The sequence below is a fragment of the Hyla sarda genome, chromosome 2 (assembly GCF_029499605.1).
Source record: "Hyla sarda isolate aHylSar1 chromosome 2, aHylSar1.hap1, whole genome shotgun sequence".
Lineage (NCBI taxonomy): Eukaryota > Metazoa > Chordata > Amphibia > Anura > Hylidae > Hyla > Hyla sarda.
Genome location: NC_079190.1, coordinates 188787096 through 188807776, shown reverse-complemented (window position 1 = coordinate 188807776; position 20681 = coordinate 188787096). Strand labels below are relative to the sequence as shown.

Genomic DNA, 20681 nt, shown 5'->3' with positions numbered 1-20681 from the left:
GAAGAGATGTTTTAGGGTCAGTTTAGGGCTCACTATCTCTGTCCCCTGGTCAGTCCATGACAGCTGGGACTAGTAGTTTTTGAATATTTGGAGGTACAGTATTTTTTTACAGCAGTGTTGCCTTCAGCTTTTGCAAAACTACAACTCCCAGCATGACCAGGCTTCCTTTGACTGTCCAGTCATGCTTGGAGTTATAGTTTTGCAACAGCTGGAGGCACATGTTTGGTACAAAATCTGTGTTACAGGAGTGATGCTACAGGCTGTGTTCCTCCTGCAGCCTTGTCAATTTTCCATTTCATGTCCATGAGCCTTGGACAAGCTCATGCTGCTGTGGGACACATCAGTGTCCCAGGAGGTATGGGGACCCCTAGTGGTTGTATTTTCAAAAGCAGTTTTTTATTTTCAAAAGCAGTTTTTTTATTAGAAAAACTATTGTTTTGCCAAAATGTACAACTGTCCCGATCACCCGGAAAATGGAGATGATCGGACAGCCCCGATCATCTTGAGGGCTAGGAGTGAGGTCGCAGAGCTGCGATCTCCTCCTATCCCCTGCCATTGGTCAGAACTGATTCTGACCAATGGCAGAGCAGGACAGTGGGTTGCCATGGCAACCCCCATTCTGCCCACCCCTGGATGTCGAGGGGATCGTGGGAAGAAGATGGAGGCCGGAACCTGCAGGAGAAGATGCCTGGGGACCCCGGATCTTCGCTGGAGACTGATGGATACTGGATCAGGTAGGGAAGCGACGGTGGGGGGAGGGGAATTGAAAGTGAAAGTAAAACGATCTTTACTGTGGAAACCACTAGGAAGGCCAAACTGCAACTCCCAGCATGCCCAAACAGCCAAAGGCTGTTAGAGTGGTGCCCAAACGGTAGCCCTCCAGATGTTGCCAAACTACAACTCTCAGCATGCCTGGACTGCCCAGGCATGCTGAGAGTTGTAGTTCTGTAACTACAACTCAATCTTACAGAATCTTCAGATTTTGCAATTTTCATGATTTTTTTTTAAAAATTGCTGCTCTACTTTGAAGCCCTCTAATTTTTTCAAAAAGCTAAAATATGTCCATTTTATGATGCCAACATAAAGTGGACATATTGTGTTTGTGAATAAAAATAAAATGTATTGTGAATATGCGTTTTCCTTACAAGTAGAGCGCTTCAAAGTTAGAAAAATGCATAATTTTCAAAATTTTCATGAAATTTTGGGATTTTTCACCAAAAATGGATGCAAGTAACGCCGAAAATTTACCACCAAAATAAAGTAGAATATGTCACAAAAAAAACCATCTCAGAATCAGAATATTCGGTAAAAGCGTTTTCGCGTTATTAATTCATAAAGCGGCGGTGGTCAGAATTGCGAAAAAGGGCTCAGTCCTTAAGGTGAAAAAGGGCTGCGTCCTTAAGGGGTTAAACAAAATTGTTGCGATTATAAATAAAAACACTAAGGGCTCTTTTAGACAGAACGACACATGCACCAAATGAGTGTTGATCAAGTAGATCAGTGCACATTTAAAGAACCTTTAACATAGCTGTATCATTGCTTGGACTTTTACTTTCGCCATTGTTGGCCACACACCCCCATTCACAATGTGTGGCGGAATAACATTTATAATATTTTCTTATTTGTCAGCTGATCATTGGCCCTTTTACACTTAGATTTACTAAAATCATTACTGATCAAAATAAGCATTTAGTCATGATTGAGCACAGAATCAAATCTACAGCAGATTCTGAACGTGTAAAGTACCCTTCAAGAGGCTCAAAAAGAAACACTGGAAAATCTTGAATCAAAACTAAACTCTGCATAAATAGATAAGACCCTAAAGCCTGCAGGGCACTGCAGACATTGACAGGCCAGTTGCTATGGCAGTCCATGGTTAACCACTACATTGGTGACACTGGCGCCAAAGTCATGTGACTACCCATGTGTTACGTTAACTGCTGGTGTCTAGCAGTAAGCATGACACAGAGACAGTCTTATCATGTGACCATTTGTGCATTATGACCATTGCTAGTGACTAGGAGTAGGTGAGACATGGGCAGTCACATCACTGACATCTGCTCCATTACAAGAACAGACACTGGACATTAAAGTAGTAATGTAGAAATGCTGCTGGCTTAATGTGCTGCCAGCTTCCTATGTACCCCAGTGACTCCAGGCTCCTCCCAGTGCTTTCACTGCTCCCTCCCAGAAAAAAGGTGTCCACGGCAGCCCACACACATTCCCTTCAATGCAGGTGAGGCACTGTGATAGGGTGCAGTATGGGAAGGAAGAGAATGGACTGCATACATAGGAAAGGGGAGCACTGAACAACCATCTTAAAGTCAGAGTCAAGGTAATAGGCATTGACAGCACAATTTGGAGATAAAGAGGAGAAAGGATAAAGAGAAGAAGGAATGAGCATAGAGAAAGAATGGAGAGAAGCAACTTGATGCCATGAGTAAGGATAATGTAAATTCTCTATTAAATGGGCATTGTCGTGTAAAGAGGATCTGTAGCTAACCCAAATAAAATGAGATGTTACTACCATCACATAGGTCACAGTGCCCTGTTTATATACCTTTTTAGAGTTTCTTAATATGTCCTCCCGTACCTGAGATATTTGGGTTTATAATTCAATTCACGGAGTTCAATTCAGGGCAGAGCAGCATGTATGCCTAAAACACACCACCATGACTGTATAATCCAGTCCTTCACCTGATATAAATTCCCATTATCAAAATTAGATTCATGATTCCCCAAATTGTTAGGCAAACTATAAACTCCATTGGAATGGGAGAGCATATACAGAAACTGTAAAAATGTGAGGAATTGGGGCAATCTAAGCTATTTAATATAAAAACATCTAATTTTTTGGGATTGCCTACTGGTCTTTAGATAAAACTTTTTATGTATCATGGAGACAAATGAGAAGTTTTGATTGGTTGGGGTCTAAATACTCAGTAGAAGGAGTACATTCTGTCCTGGCTCTATGTCACGTGACCAAGGCAGTCTCTTATTGTAGGCCTATGGGACCGCCTTGCTTACAGAAACACAAAATAGGGAGAGAAGAGCATGGCAGCGTTCCTCTCTCCCCGCTCGTTCTACTGTGGGACCACAACAAATAAAAACTTGACATGCCCCTAAGACATGTGAGAAGTTTTTTTATATTGACAGGTGCATGCTTAACCCCTTAAGGACCAATGCAAATTAACCTGTACGCCCCTGAAAGACCAGGCCTGTTTTTTCAAATCGGGGATGTCTGTCTTTCTTAGAGAATAACTCTGGTAACGTTTCGCCAATCATGATAATTCTGACATTGTTTTTTTGTCACAAGTCGTCCTTCATGTACATAGTAAAAGTAAGCCGATATCATTTGTAGTTTTTTTTTACAATGCAAAAAATCATGACATTTTTACAAAAAATTTAGTTTTTTTGCTATTTTAACACTAATTGGTTGCATATATTTATACTTACTGACCAAATAGTTTATGAAACTTATACTTTCAGATGTCTACTTTATTTGACGTCATTTTTTTGTTTTTAATTAACATTTTAAATTAGTTAGAACCCTAACAATTTAACTTGAAATTTTGAACATTTTGAAAATTTGAAAAGTACATCTTTTTTTATGTGCTATGCAAGGTTTGCTGAAATTAAAAGGTAGTAGAACATAGGAACACCCCCCCCCCAAATGACCCCATTTTAAAAACTAGACCCCTCAAGGTATTCGCTAGGGGGTACAGTGAGTATTTTAACACCATAGTTTTTTGGCAGGAATTATTACAAAGTCAGTGTTAAAAATTCGAAAATTGCAATTTTTCACAAATGCATCATTTGGGGGGCATATTTTTTTGTACATTACTTCTGATATTGAAAGAAATGCACCCTATATTTTATTTAGCTGCTTGTCCCATGTTCGGAAATACCCCCGCTTTGGCCATATATGGTTCCTTGGCCGCGTGGTAGGACTCAGAAGGAGAGGAGCGCCATTTGGCTTTCAGGGCAGAACAGTACCCCCACCCCCACAAGTGACCCCATTTATATACCGCACCCCTACAAGTTATTGGCTGGTCGGCTGGCAGTATAACGCGTCTGTCTGTGACAGTTAAGGCTCCTGATGGATATATTCGCCATGTTGTGGGAATAAGCACCCACTCATGGCGAATATATCCATTACTGCTGCGGCTGGGTAGCTCAGTGTGTCCGCTCATGACTGCTGGCGGAAAATCCGCCGCTATGAGTGGACGCAAAAAGCTACCCAGCCGCAGCAGCGAGCTCATTACCGTGACTGCTGCATAATGTGTAGGATCATGTGGCGGACATCCGCAGCATATTACATGCTGCGGATGTCCGCCAATGCGATCCTACACATTATGCTTTTTTTTTTATTAGATTCATTTAATAAATGTATTTTTAATATATATATATATTTATTTATTTTTTTCACTTTTATTACATTTTTATTTATTTTTACACTTTTATTTTATTTATTTATTTATTTTTACACTTTTTAATGCTTTGGAATACTTAGTATTCCAAAGCATTGCAGTTATATGCTGCCTGCCAGTTTTCACTAGCAGGCAGCATATTTCACTAGCAGGCAATACCCAGGGCAGACCTGGGGGTCTTTGTAGGACCCCCGGCTGCTCAGGTATGCAGCAGCACCCCGCGATGCTCCGAGGTGCTGCAGGAGAGACAGAGGGAGCCCCCTCCCTCTGTCAGAACTCCTTACAGCGCGCGGTCACTTCTGACCACGGCTGTAGGGGTTAAACTGTCGGGAGTGAAGTTCACTTCACTCCCGGCAGTGCGGCCACACACAGCACCCCGCGATCGCGCTGCGGGGTGCTGCAGGAGAGACAGAGGGAGCCCCCTCCCTCTGTCAGAACTCCTTACAGCGCGCGGTCACTTCTGACCGCGGCTGTAAGGGTTAAACTGCCGGGAGTGAAGTGAACTTCACTCCCGGCAGTGCGGCAGGCCCCGGCCAGCCGCGTATTACACGCAGCACCCCGCGATCGCGATGCGGGGTGCTGCAGAGGAGACAGAGGGAGCTCCCTCCCTCTGTCATAACACTTACAGCCCGCGGTCACTTCCGACCGCGGCTGTAAGGGTTAAAACTGCCGGGACCGAAGTTTACTTTGGTCCTGGCAGTGCAGCAGGGTCCCGGCTGTGTGTTAGAGCCTAGTCCCTGCCGCGATCTCGTGGGTGCACTGGGCAGCACCCACGAGAATAATGGACGAGTATAGACGTCCAGGTGCGGGAACGCCCGCCAACCTGGACGTCTATACTCGTCCATGGTCGTTATCGGGTTAAACTAACAAGAACTGCAGGGTCAGCTTACAAACATTAAAACACACAAAACAACAGGTCCAGTAGGCATCCATCCCTAGTATGTATGATGATAGATAAACCTTTATTCTTTATATAGATCGTTCCAAAGGGATATGCACAAATTAAATGTGGTGCTAATATTCAAATAGGAGTAAAAAAGGGACATAGTAACAATGTTCATAAGGTCGAAAAAAGACAAAGTTCATCAAATTCAACCTTTATTTCTGTTGTGTTCCTCTTGTGTTGATGAAGAGGAAGGCAAAAAATAAACCTTATGAGGCTGATGCCAATTGCCTTATCCTAGGGGAAAAAAATTGTTCCCAACTCCAAATATAGCAAACAGAATAAATCCCTATTAAAAGGATAGGGGATAAGATGTCTGATCGTGGGGGACCCCCGCAATCTCTCCTGAAGCACCCCCTTTTCTCAGTTGCACAGAGCGAGGATCGCTCTGTGGCTGATGACGGGCGATGAAGGGACGGAGTATCGCGACGACATGGCTCCGCCCAGTTGTAAAATCACGCGCCACCCCCTCAATGCAAGTCTATGGGAGGGGGCATGACAGTTCCTGAAATGGACAGAGGTGTCAGCAGAGAGTTTAGCAAGATTCTTGGGCTACATCTCACTGTAATAATGAATTCATGCACTCATGATTAGAAGATTTCTTTCTTTCGTTTTATTCTTGGTTTTCTGTAATATTCAAAGCTTTACACGTTTCATATGGTACAATTCCTGGAGCAGAATCGTTCACGCTAGCAGAGATCTTAACATGCTAGTCGGGAGCCACCAGGGTCTGACACGATGTTTTGGGGGAACGCCCCCTTACTCATGCGTACTAGAGCCTGGTCTTCCAAGGTATTCCAAGTGTCAGCCAGAGAGCATTGTAATCAGACAGAAAAGAACTATACAACTTATTCTGAAGCATACAGCAACTGATAAGTACTATAAGTATTAAGGTTTTTAAATAGAAGTAATTTAAAAATATTTTAACTTTCAGTTTATTTGAAAGAGAAAATGTTTTCCACCGGAGTACCCTTTAAGATATAACTTGCCTTCCAAGGCACGATAGTGAAAAGTTAAGAAAAAATGAAACCGCTTTAAGCTAACAGGCCTATAATTTCCGGGGTAGCTTTTTGACCTGTTCTTGAATATTGGCACCACACTTGCTACCTGTCACTAAAGAGTCCTTGAAAATTAGAAATAGGCCTCTATCTATTGCATTACTCAACTCTCTTGGAACACAGGGGTGAATGCCACCTGAACCTGGTGATTTATCTACTTTTTTCCTGGGTTAGACAGGTGATATGTACTTTATTAAGTGTTACCTTATCTTGCTGTATTTTACCTGGTGTATTTTTTCCTCTGTGAACACAGTAAGTAAAGAAAAATGTTTTTATTACCTCTAAGAAACACAGTCAATTTTTGCATATTACATTTTCTTCTACCTTGCCTAACACTTATTTTTCTCATTCTTCTTCGGTGGTTCAACGCGATCAAAACAATACCAAATTTAAATAGTCTCTCTATTCTATCTACTTGCTGTAGGAGGCCTTATTTTTTGTGTTGTGATCTCTTGTTTTTATCGGTACCATTTGTGTTTTGAGAAATTTGTGTTATGATCACTTTTTATTCCTTTTTTTTTAAATATGATTTAACTATAAATCAGCATTTTTAGGGTTTGGTATTTTTTTACGTTTAGATTGTTCATCATGCGGGATCATAAATATTAATTATAAATAGTTTCAACACATCCCCATGCAGCGATACCGAATATGTTTATTATTATTTATTTGACTCATATTTATGTATTTATTTATTTAATAAGGGAGGCACTTTTCTATAATTTTTAAAACATTGTTTTATTTTTTATTGTTTTATTCCCATAGGGAACTTTAATATGCAATCATTAGATTGCATTCACTGTATATTGCTATGCCTATTGCATAGCATTATACAGTGTGACTGGCGCTCCACTGATAGCCAGGCTGCATCACTGGATCGGCAATCTGAAGGCCAGAGGTAGGTAAAGGGACCCTCTGCCACTACTTTAGTTCATCGGACCCCAGCGATCGTGATGCAGGGGTCTGACAAGCACCCTGATGTAACAAGCATGTGGAATTTAATACTATAGGCTTTGTGATTGCCATTGATTACGGTATCTAAAAAGGTGGGATTGCCGATTCCGGTCATTAGCGGTGAATACTGGTAGTAGCTGTCACTGACTATACAGAGAGCCCAACTCCTGTGCTTACTAGATAGTCACTTAATGCTCCCAAACATACATTTACGCCAACACTTTTAATTTCTTACTTTTTTACTATTTATGTGATTAACCCCTTACGGACCCAGCCCATTTTCACCTTAACCCCTTAACGACGCAAATGTACGTCCTGGTGCGGTGGTACTTAACGCACCAGGACGTACATTTACGTCCTATACATAACCACGAGTATCGGGTCATGCACGGCATGTCCCGGCTGCTGATAGCGGCCAGGGACCCGCCGGTAATGGCAGACATCCGTGATCGCGCGGATGTCCGCCATTAACCTCTCAGGTGCCGTGAGCAATACAGATCACAGCATCTGCAGCTCTGCAGTCACTAAAATGGATGATCGGATCATCCAGAACGGCAGACAGAGGTCCCCTCACCTGCCTCCGCTGCCTTCCACGGGTCTTCTGCTCTGGTCTGAGATCGAGCAGAGCAGAAGATGACCGATAACACTGATCAGTGCTATGCCCTATGCATAGCAATGAACAGTATTAGCAATCGAATGATTGCTATAAATAGTCCCCTATGGGGACTATTAAAGTGTAAAAATAAAAGTAAAAAAAGTTTTTAAAAAATGTGAAAAATCCCCTCCCCAATAAAAATGTAAATTGTCAGTTTTTCGCCATTTTACCCCAAAAAGTGTCAACATTTTTTTATAAACATATTTTGTATCGCCACATGCGTAAATATCTGAACTATTAAAATATACTGTTAATTATCCTGTGAATGTAAAAAAAAAGGCAAAAATTGCTGCTTTTTTTTATAGCATTTTATTCCAAATAAAATTGATTAAAAAAATGTATTAAAAGTTTTATATATGCAAATGTGGTATAAAAAAAAGTACAGATCACAGTGCAAAAAATTAGCCCTCATACTGCCAGTTATACGGAAAAATGAAAAAGTTATAGGTCAGTATAATAGAGGGATTTTAAACACAATCATTTGGTTAAAAAGTTTGCAATTTTTTTTAAGCTGTATATAAATAGAAAAGTATGTACTCATAGGTATCATTTTAATCTTATTGACCCAAAGAATAAAGAAAACAAGTCTACTTTACCGTAAAGTGTACAGCATGAAAATTAAACCTTCCAAAATTAGCTAAATTGTGGTCTTCTTATCAATTTCCCCACACAAATAGTATTTTTTTTTTTGGTTGCGCCATACATTTTATGGTAAAATGAGTGATGTCATTACAAAGTTAAGATTTTTAGAAGGCAAGGAGGAAAAAGGCCCAAATGGGCTGAGTCCTTAAGGGGTTAAGGACCCGAGCATATTTTGCACATCTGACCACTGTCACTTTAAGCATTAATAACTCTGGAATGCTTTTACTTTTCTTTCTGATTCAGAGATAGTTTTTTTCGTGACATATTCTACTTTATGTTAGTGGTAAATTTTCGTCGATACTTGCATAATTTCTTGGTGAACAATTCCAAAATTTTATGAAAAAAATTGAAAATGTAGCATTTCTTTTTAATTTGAAGCTCTCTGCTTATAAGGAAAATAGACATCCCACATAAATTATATATTGATTCACATATACAATATGTCTACTTTATGTATGCATCATAAAGTTGACATGTTTTTACTTTTAGAAGACATCAGAGCTGATGACACCCAACTCTATACCTCTTCCTCCAACATCACCCCTGCACTCCTACAGAATACCAGTGACTGTCTCTCTGCTGTCTCAGACATCATGTCCTCTTTATATCTGAAACTAAATCTTTCGAAAACAGAACTTCTTGTTTTTTCTCCATCAACTGATACTGTACCTAACCCTGAAATTTCCATCTTGGTATGTGGTAGTACCATAACTCCCAGGCAGCAGGCTCGCTGTCTTGGAGTTATAGTTAACTCTGATCTGTCTTTCACTCCCCATATTCAGTCCCTTTCATGTTCTTGTCACCTGCAACTCAAAAACATTTCCAGAATCCGCCCGTTTCTCACTACTGAAACTGCTAAAACTCTCATTAGTGCTTTGATTCACTCCCGCCTCAACTACTGTAACTCTTTACTAATAGGCCTTCCTTTCTCCAAACTCTCTCCTCTTCAGTCCATCCTTAATGCCGCAGCCAGACTCATCTTCCTCTCCAGCCGCTACACCGACGCCTCCTCCTTGTGCCAGTCACTACACTGGTTACCAATTCAGTCCAGAATACAGTACAAAATCCTCAGTCTCACACACAAAGGTCTCCACAATGCTGCACCTCCCTACATCTCCTCTCTCATCTCTGTCTACCATCCTACACGTTCTCTCCGATCTGCTAATGATCTCACACTAACATCTTCTATAATCCGAACTTCTCACTCCCGTCTCCAAGACTTCACTCGTGCGGCATCGGTTCTCTGGAATGCTATAACTCAATCCCTCAGACTCAACAACAACATCCATAGTTTCAAACGTGGCCTGAAAACACATCTCTTCAGACAGGCCTATAACAATCTTTCATTGGCCTCAACATATCCTCAACATATCCCCACACCTCTTGTTTGAATAGTTATTGAGTAATATTATGTCTGATACTTGTCTTTGCACCCCATAATTGTAAGCGCTGCGGAATCTGTAGGCGCTATATCAATAAAATTTATATTATTATTATTATTATTAGAGGGCTTCAAAGTTCAGCAGCAATTTTCTAATTTTTCACAAAATTTTCAAAATCTGAATTCTCAGGGACCAGTGCAGTTTAAGTGGATTTGAAGGGCCTTCATATTAGAAATACCTCATAAATGACCCCATTATAGAAACTGCACCCTCAAAGTATTTAAAATGACATTCATAAAGTTTGTTAACCCTTTAGGTGTTTCACAGGAATAGCAGCAAAGTGAAGGAGAATATTCAAAATCTTCATTTTTTACACTCGCATGTTTTTTTAGACCCAGTTTTTGAATTTTTACAAGGGGTAAAAGGAGAGAAATCATCCTAAAATTTGTAACCCAATTTCTATCGAGTAAGGAAATACCTCATATGTGTACGTAAAGTGTTCTGTGGGTGTACTAGAGGGCTCAGAAGGGAAGGAGCGACAGTGGGATTTTGGAGAGTGAGTTTTTCTGAAATGGTTTTTGGAGGGCATGTCACATTTAGGAAGACCCTATGGTGCTAGAACATCAACAATACCCCCACATGGCATACTATTTTGGAAACTACACCCCTCAAGGAACGTAACAAGGGGTACAGTGAGCCTTAACACCCCACAGGTGTTTGACGACTTTTCGTTAAATTTGGATGTGTAAATGAAATTTTTTTTTCACTAAAATGCTGGTTTTCCCCCAAATTTTACATTTTTACAAGGGGTAATAGGAGAAAATGCCCCCCCCCCCCTCCCCAAAAAAAAAGTGTGACTCCATCTCTTCTGAGTATGGAAATACCCCATATGTGGACGTCAAGTGCTCTGCTGGCGCACTACAATGCTTAGAAAGAAGCAAATTTTGCTTAAAATGGTTTTTGGGGGGCATGTCACATTTAGGAAGCCCCTATGGTGCCAGAACAGCAAAAAAAAAGCCCCACATGGCATGATAGTTCGGAAAGTACACCCATCAAGGCACGTAACAAAGGGTGCAGTGAGCATTTACACCCCACTGGTGTTTGACATATCTTTGGAACAGTGGGCTGTGCAATTGAAAAATGAATTTTTTTATTTTCACGGATCACTGTTCCAAAAATCTGTCAGACACCTGTGGGGTGTAAATGCTAACTGCACCCCTTAATACATTACGTGAGGGGTGTAGTTTCCAAAACGGGGTCACATGTGGGGGGGTTCCACTGTTCTGGCACTATGGGGGCTTTGTAAACACACATGGCCTTTAATTCCAGACACATTCTCTCCCCAAAGGCCCAATGGCGCTCCTTCTGTTCAGAGCATTGTAGTGCACCCGCAGAGCACTTTACACCCACATATGGGGTATTTATATACTTAGAAGAAATGGGGTTACAAATTATGGGGGGCTTTTTTCCTATTACCCCTTGTGAAATTGAAAAATTTAAGATAACACCAGCATTTTAGTAAAAAAAAATCATTTTCACGTCCAACTTTAACGAAAATTCTCCAAACACCTGTAGGATGTTAAGGCTCACTATACCCCTTGTTACATTCCGTGAGGGGAGCAGTTTCCAAAATGTGGTCAAATGTGGGTGTTTTTTTTGTGTGTTTATGTCAGAACCGCTGTAACAATCAGCAACCCCTATGCAAATCACCTTAAATGTACATAGTGCACTCTCACTCCTGAGCCTTGTTGTGCGCCTGCAGAGCAATTTACGTCCACATATGGGGTATTTCCGTACTCATGAGAAATTGCATTACAAATTTTGGGGGTCTGTTTCCTTTTACCTCTTGTGAGGTTATGGGGCAACACCAGTATGTTAGTGTAAAAAATTTTTTTTGTTTTTACAATAACATGCTGGGGTAGACCCCAACTTTACCTTTTCATAAGGGGTAAAAGGAGAAAAAGCCCCCCAAAATTTGTTAGTCAATTTCTCCCGAGTATGGAAATACCACATATGTGGCCCTAAACTATTGCCTTGAAATACGACAGGGCTCCGAAGTGAGAGAGCACTATGCGCATTTGAGGCCTAAATTAGGGATTTGCGTGGTGGGCATAGGGGTATTCTATGCCAGAGATTCCCAAACAGGGTGCCTCCAGCTGTTGCAAAACTCCCAACCTGCCAGGACAGTCACTGTCCGGGAGTTCATTTTTATTGGGGGGGGGCGCTGGGAGTTTGAGCTGCGGTGGAAAATTTGCTGCATCTCAAACTTGCAACAAGAAACTCACTGTAAACCCCTGCCTGTGTGAATGTACCCTGTGAGGGTGGGGGGGGGGGGCAAAACTCCAGCTGTTGGAAAACTACAACTCCCAGCATTCCCTTTGGCTGTCCTTGCATGCTGGGGGTTGAAGTTATGCAACAGCTGGAGGCACACTGGTTGCAAAACACAGAGTTTGTTACTTACCAGAGACCCGATCAACCCGGAATTGCCGCAAATCACCGAACTGAATTGATCGTCGATTTGCGGCAATCCCAGACATTGGGGGGGGGGGGTATGTGGGCTTCGGGATGCCTGCTGAATGGGATGCCCCGGTGGGGACCGAAATTCCCATATTCTCATGGGTCCTTAAGTACCAAGGAGCCAGGGCGTACCCATATGCCCTGGGTCCTTAAGGGCATAGGATGTTTAGCGATGTGTCTGTCACCAGTTTTGCTGCTTTTATCTGTTTTTCTTTTCTATAACCTTAAAATGCTTTCTTTTTGCAATTTCTTTACCCCTTTACCTTTTTTTTTTAATTATCCACATTTTCTACTGTGAGAGCTGTGTAAGAGCATTTTTTTCCTCCCTGACTAGACCAGGACTCTACCAACATGTGCTTTTGGTCCCCCCTATGCCCATGTGGGGTGGAGAAAAATCAAGAACATGGGTGTAATAGAACTATAATGTCAGGAGGGGGTTTGTCCAAATTCTCAATATACTCCTACAGCATAGGTTATGAACAATGTAAAAATAAGGGGGACTGCTGAAGGCAGCTATAAACCTGCAGACACTGATACTACAGCAGGCCAAGGTGTAATGATCACAAAATACAATCTTTATTAACCCCTTAACGACACAGGACGTAAGTGTACGTCCTGGTGTCCTGGTACTTAATGCATCAGGACGTACAGTTACGTCCTGTACATGACGCGAGCACCAGCGGCCATTAACCCCTCAGATGTTGTAATCAATACAGATAACGGACACTGCAGCAATGCGGTCGTTTGAATGGATGATCAGGATCCGATCGTCCCCTCACCTGCTCCGGCCTTCATCCCAGGGTCTTCTTCTCTGGTCTGACATTGAGAAGACCAGAGAAGAAGATCGACGATAATATTGATCAGTGCTATGCCTATGCATACAATAAAAAAGTCTCCTTTGGGGACATAAAAAGTAAAAAAAAATTGAAAAAGCCCCTCCCCCCAATAAAAATGTAAATGGATCCTTTTTCCCCATGCATTTCCGCGTGCATAAGTGTCCGAACTATCAAAATATAATGGTAATGATCACGTACGTTGAATGGTGTAAAACGTAAAATGTAAAAAAAACTAAAAACATGTCCAAAATCGCTGCCTTTTATCACCTAACATTAATTAATTAATAAAACACGATAAAAAACATTACATATATGCAAAAGTGGTACTGATAAAAACAAAAAAATTAGCCCTCATACCGCCCCCATAAATGGAAAAATGAGAAAGCTATAGGTGGTCAAAATTAGCAATTTAGCAAATTTAGGAGGGTTTAGTTTTCATACTGTACATTTTATGGTAAAAATTACATGTTTTCTTTATTCTGTGGGTCAATATCATTAACCCCTTAACGACGCAGGACGTATATCTCGCATCATATCGCGTCGGTCCCAGCGCTCATCAACGGCCGGGACCCGCGGCTAATACCACACATCGCCGATCGCGGCGATGTGCGGTATTAATCCTTTAGAAGCGGCGGTCAAAGCTGACCGCCGCTTCTAAAGTGAAAGTGACCCGGCTGCTCAGTCGGGCTGTTTGGGACCGCCGCGGTGAAATCGCAGCGTTCCGAACAGCTGACCGGACACCGGGAGGGCCCTTACCTGCCTCCTCGGTGTCCGATCGGCGAATGACTGCTCCGTGCCTGAGATCCAGGCAGGAGCAGTCAAGCGCCGATAACACTGATCACAGGCGTGTTAATACACGTTAATACACGCGCAAAAAAATTCCAAAGTCCAAAAAAGCGTATTTTGGTCACTTTTTATACCATTAAAAAATGAATAAAAAGTGATAAAAAAGTCTGATCAAAACAAAAATTATACCAATAAAAACTTCAGATCACGGCGCAAAAAATGAGTCCTCATAGCGCCCTGTACGTGGAAAAAAAAAAAAGTTATAGGGGTCAGAAGATGACATTTTTAAACGTATAAATTTTCCTGCATGTAGTTATGATTTTTTCCAGAAGTGCGACAAAATCAAACCTATATAAGTAGGGTATCATTTTAACCATATGGACCTACAGAATAATGATAAGGTGTAATTTTTACCAAAATATGCACTGCGTAGAAACGGAAGCCCCCAAAAGTTACGAAATGGCGTTTTTTTTTCGATTTTGTCGCACAATGATTTTTTTTTTCCGTTTTGCCGTGCATTTTTGGGTAAAATTACTAATGTCACTGCAAAGTAGAATTGGCGACGCAAAAAATAAGCCAAAATATGGATTTTTAGGTGGAAAATTGAAAGGGTTATGATTTTTAAAAGGTAAGGAGGAAAAAACTAAAGTGCAAAAACGGAAAAACCCTGAGTCCATAAGGGGTTAAAGGGGTACTCCGGTGGAAAACTTTTTTTTTCTTTTTTAAATCAACTGGTGCCAGAAAGTTAAACAGATTTGTAAATTACTTCTATTAAAAAATCTTAATTCTTCCAGTACTTATTAGCTGCTGAACACTACAAAGGAAGTTTTTTTTTTTTAACAAAGTGCTCTCTGCTGACATCTCTGTCCATTTTAGGAACTGTCCAGAGCAGCATAAGTTTGCTATGGGAATTTTCTCCTACTCTGGACAGTTCTAAAATGGACAGAGATGTCAGCAGAGAGCTCTGTGTCCCAAAAAGAAAAGAATCTCCTCTGTAGTATTCAGCAGCTAATAAGTACTGGAAGGATTAAGATTTTTAATAGAAGTAATTTACAAATCTAACAATAAAGAAAGCACTTACGTGCACTCACTGCTCAGCGCAGACAGTTCGGTATAGGAGTCCGGTTCACAGGGAGCTGGGTCTCAGCATCGGTGCAGGTAGAATGGCACATGTGCCAGAAGAAGCACGCATTCACATGTGAAACTGCCGGCATAGCCTCCGAGCGTCATTCTACCTGCGCCGATGCTGGGACCCAGCTCCCCGTGAACCGGACTCCTATACCGAACTGTCTCCGCTGTGGTGAGCGGTGAGTGCACGTACGTGCTTTCTTTTTTGGTAATATTGATACTTCATACATTTGTATGTGCACCCCGCAGGAGATAATGCAATAGGCTGCCGAGACCACGCTGCATCTTTACCCCAGGTGAAGTAGCCCCTTTGTGTGCTCTCTCCTGTCTTGCTTCTCGTTTTTTTTTTTTTAATTTGCAAATCTGTTTAACTTTCTGGCACCAGTTGATTTAAAAAGAAAAAGTTTTCCACCGGAGTACCCCTTTAAAATGATACCCACGGTTACATACTTTTCTATTATTGTACCACTTAAAAAAAAAATCCAAAACTTTTTTTTAACAAAATTTGAATGTGTAAAATCCCTCTTTTTCATTTAAATTTCCTCACACAAATAAAGATTGTTTGAGTTCACCAAACATTTTATGGTAAAATGTCATTACAAAGTACAATTGGTTGCGCAAAAAACAAGCCCTCATATGGGTCTTTGGATGGAAATATAAGAATTATGGATTTTTAAAGGCAAGAAGGAAAAAACGAAATTGCAAAAATAAAAATGGCCTGGTCCTTAAGGGGTTAAAATAAAATCAGTGGGATTTCCTGAGAGACAGCATATTTTGTAGTTTCTATCGATATTTTTAACCAACAGTGTACATGGCCAATTTAAAGCTAGTGCTCGCAGAATCCCACATAATATACCTACCCGCAGTGATGTCCTCTCCCGTATGACTTGACTTTATAAATTCCAATGAACATTACAGTGACTATGCTATTGCGGCAATGTGATGTGTCAAATCAAAATCAGAACAAACAAAATTTCAATTACCTTTGCAAGCACAACACAAATGGACACTGATAACTACTCCTACAAATCTCACTTAGGCTAAGTGCACATCTGTGTTGGAGCTCCCTTTGGGGGCTCCGTCACAGAATCTGTTCAAGAGTCAAAAAAAGTAACTCACGGTCCGTTGCACAATGGATACCAGCAGACTTTAATGGAGTCCATCTGGTTTTCAGTCTGCTGTCTGCTGGTTTTCAGAATATGAGCAGAGAAAATAATGACTTCTTGCTGTATTGTTTTCTTCACTCATGTCCTCATATTTTACAGATTCAGCAATGGGACCTCCCTAAAAAGAGCCGAATGCTGATGTGAATGAGGCCTTAGATAGCAGCTGCTTAGACCACTGGTCTGAAACGGTGCCCCTCCAGATGTTGCAAAACTTCAACTCCCAGCATGCCCAGACAGCCGTTGGCTGCAGCCAACGGCTGTCCGGGCATGTTGGGAGTTGAAGTTTTGCAACATCTGGAAGGCCACAGTTTCAGACTACTGGCTTAGACAGTGTACAAATTCACAATACTTACTCAGGGGATATTTATATGAATTATATGATATAATTCATATATATGAATAAAATTTAGATGAAAAAAAAGCTGTCTAAATTGATTGATAAATTCCCCTCTTACTGTGGAAACCGCTATTTATCAAAACCTGTCCAGAGGAAAAGTTGCTGAGTTGCCCACAGCAACCAATCAGATCGCTTCTTTCATTATTGAAAAGGCCTCCGAAAAATGAAAGAAGCAATCTGATTGGTTGCTATGGGCAACTCAGCAACTTTTCCTCTGGACAGGTTTTGATAAATATTGGTTTCCACTTTAAAGAATGAAATTTCGCAGGAAAAGTCGCACAGAGCCTACCTGCGCCTTTTCCTGCGACAAATTTAGATGAAAAAAGCTGTCTAAATTGTTTGATAAATTCCCCTCTTAAAGGAGAACTCCAGAGTATAAAAATTGTCACCCATACTGCCGGCAGTAAAAAAATAAAGATCTACATACCTTCCTCCGCTCCCCCGGGGCCTCCGGTAACCGGCTCCGGCCTCCGCCGCGATCCACTTCCTGGTTGCTGGTGGTCGGAGAATCATACTGCGTTCTGCCAATCACCAGCCGCAGCGAAGTCCGACTCGGCCGGCGATAGGCTGAGCGACAGCGTGAGAACGCTTCAGGACACCAAATTCTTCACTACACCGGCACCTGCTGCCGAGGCCGAAAACGTCAGCCTATCGCCGGCCGAGTCTGGACTTCACTGCAGCTGGTGATTTGCTGAGCGCAGTATGACTCGCCGACCACCAGCAACCAGGAAGAGGATCGCGGCGAGACCGGAGCCGGTTACCGATGGCCCCGGGGGAGCAGAGGAAGGTATGCACATCTTTATTTTTTTACTGCCGGCAGTATTGGCGAAATTTTTATACTCTGAAGTTCTCCTTTAAGAGGGGAATTTATCAAACAATTTAGACAGCTTTTTTCATCTAAATTTGTCGCAGGAAAAGGCGCAGGTAGGCTCTGTGAGACTTTTCCTGCGAAATTCCATTTAGAACATTTAATTTTTATTACCACGAAATGATCTGATTTAGATCACTTTGTGCAGTGTTAACTAATTTATCATGTGCGACTTTTCTGCGAAAAGTCGCCAAAAAGTTGCACGGACCATGTTTAGAAGAAATCACAGGGCAATCCAACCCTGCCCTATAGGTCTCCATGCGACAATTTTACTAAGGTCGGTGCAACTTTTAATTGTCGCATGGCCTGCCACTGCTCTGCGACATTTAAACAGAGCAGTTCAGTGGGCATTCATCAACGTTTGTGCACCATTTGATAAATTTGGCGCACATACGCCACTTTGCCCGCAACTTTTTTTTACCTAAAGTGAATGAATATCCCCTCTAAAGCTTGAAAGAACAGTGGCTAAAGAGTGAGGAAAGCACAATTGGCTAATCTGTATGAATGGTTACTTGGGGTGCAAAGAACGTATATCTTAGAAAAAACTAGGCCCTTCTAAATCTAGCTCTCTCTTATTATCAAGTGGATTAACTCCAATAAGTGAGCTTTAATGATACAGATAAGATGGAAAGATTAAAATCTTCGAGGACCGAAATTACTGCTCATCAGTTGTCGTCTGCACAGCTGAACGATTGGGAAATTCTAAAAGAGGTACAGAAAGAAACATTTTAAATGAGTGCATCAAGACAAAATTCTGTCTATACAGAGAAGACAAAAGTTTAAATTCAGTCTATTGTTGCGTTAAAAAAAACTGTCCTTTCGCCCATATTGAAGATTTAATTAAGATAATTACATATGATAAATGTTGTTGATATGAGGATTACCTTTCATTCACATAGTGCAGCTTAGAAACTAAGAGGACATTTGGAGTGAATTAAAAAAGAAACTTACTTAAATTTTAGATAGTATTTATATTAAAAGCCAAAGTGGAGTCAGTGAAAATGTATTTTCATGGTTGGGAAACCATCTAGAGTTAGTAAATTTACGGAATTAAAAGCTGGATCAGAATTCTGTCAATCTGTCATTGTTTTAATTACATTTCTCTCTTGCACTTTATTGTCAGCATTCCTTCCTATAAATAAAGCCTCTGGTATTTCAGTTCCTCACCATTTCTAAGATCTCTGTTTGATATTAGCAGGAAATCTATGATACTATATACACACATTTCAATAAACCAAACATCTGTTTTACGGCGATGTACTTTTTTTGTAGGACACAAAAGGGTGGTAGAGTAAATTTTTTGTCCTGCAAATAAAACATATGCCCAAGAAAGAATGAATGTCGGCACTCACCAATTCTTCAATTCTATTTCTTCTTTATTTGCAATACTCACATATTACAAGGACGACAGACATGGGGGGGGGCTTTACCACAATGCGACAGAACTGTTTCTCTTGCTGACGAGCTTCAACGGGTCTCCAGGCCCATTGAAGCTCGTCAGCGAGCGAAACAGTGCTGTGGCTTTGTGGTATCCCCCCCCCCATATCTGTCCTCCTGTCTCTTGTAATATGTGGGTATTGCAAATAAAGTAGAAATAGAACGGAAGAATTGGTGAGTGCCGACATTCATTCTTTCTTGGACACCTATTTATCATGGTGAACTTGTAGTCTGAGCACCACGTCATATTCCAATACTGTTTGATTGGTGGCGAAGTACGGGTCCAGGTGGGACACAGTGCCGGACTAGTAACTGTATCTATCGTGACAAATAAAACATATACTGGCGTAAATCAGTCTACAAGCAGACTACATTTGGTCTATAAAAGCTTACGGGCATGCCATTTATTGTTTCTCTGGATGAGTTATTATGTGTAACCTATTAAAGGAATGTTTATTTTGTGTAGTGTGAAAGTGAGGGATCTCAGGAGATGAAGAAGAATCCCATGGAAAAGGAAGATATTCTACAATTTCCAATTGAGAATAATTATACGGCAAACAGTGAGAGCTTAGAACTCAGCAGGTAGGAAAATTCTCAACCCTAATGTAGTACACAAGGATGACTAATGTCTTTATTTTTGTTTATCGGTATACCAAGAACCAATAGATTGCAGTGTATGCTGATGTCTCCTATTAACACAAGATTTGTAATGATGACATGACCCATTGTTGACATACATCTCTGATGTTACATGCAAATAGCAGGCCTGTAAAATTTAAGCCATAAACTCATAAATTTCTGGTTTTAGGTGTATGGCTACTGTAACTACTGTAACAATTGTATGTTAAATTAAGGTACATATTTACCGATTAACCCGTAGATATAGCCTGGCACTGGTGTCCTGTGCTGAATATCTTGGGAGCTTAGTTGTTGCATGGCAGCAGGGCTCTTGCTCTAACTACCAGGAGGAGAGAAACCTCGGACCCTTGTTTTACCCCTTAGATGCTGCAATTAAAATTTAACCATGGCATCTAGGGGGTTTCAGGACATCTGGCCACCCGTAGACACCTCAGTGACACAACCGCCAGGATGCGGATTGGTTTCCATGGCCGCAGGGAGCCTACTGAAGGTTCCAAAGTATGTGTATTTGTGCCTACTCGGCTGTGCCTCTGGCAGGGCCAGATGGGTAGCCGGTCAGCTAATGACAGGCATAATATACTGCATTAAAATATAGTAGTAGTGAAGTGTATTACGGTATATGAGCGATCAGGAGCTTGCATGTCAAAATTTTGGGACAAAGTAATCTTAAATTTAATTTAAAAAAAACTTTATTCTTAGCCTTATTAAAAAAAAAATATGAAAAGAAAGCAATCAAGAAGTCACATGTGCAATTAAAAAGTCCAACTAGTCCTTAAATGGGTCTTGGAAGAAGGAGATTGGAAGCCAGTGAGAAAATAAAGAAAAAGAAAACAAAAGGGTCCA

General features: G+C 41.1%; 1 protein-coding gene across 5 annotated transcripts in view; it reads left to right on the top strand.

Moving 5' to 3' along the window:
- AFF3 (ALF transcription elongation factor 3) overlaps positions 1-20681 on the top strand; it is a 411319-nt gene that overhangs the window by 335650 nt on the left and 54988 nt on the right. For all 5 annotated transcript variants that reach the window (XM_056555972.1, XM_056555969.1, XM_056555971.1 and 2 more), the window contains one exon: positions 19666-19781. In XM_056555972.1, coding sequence (XP_056411947.1) covers positions 19666-19781 — 116 coding nt within the window. The remainder of the gene's footprint in view (positions 1-19665; positions 19782-20681) is intronic.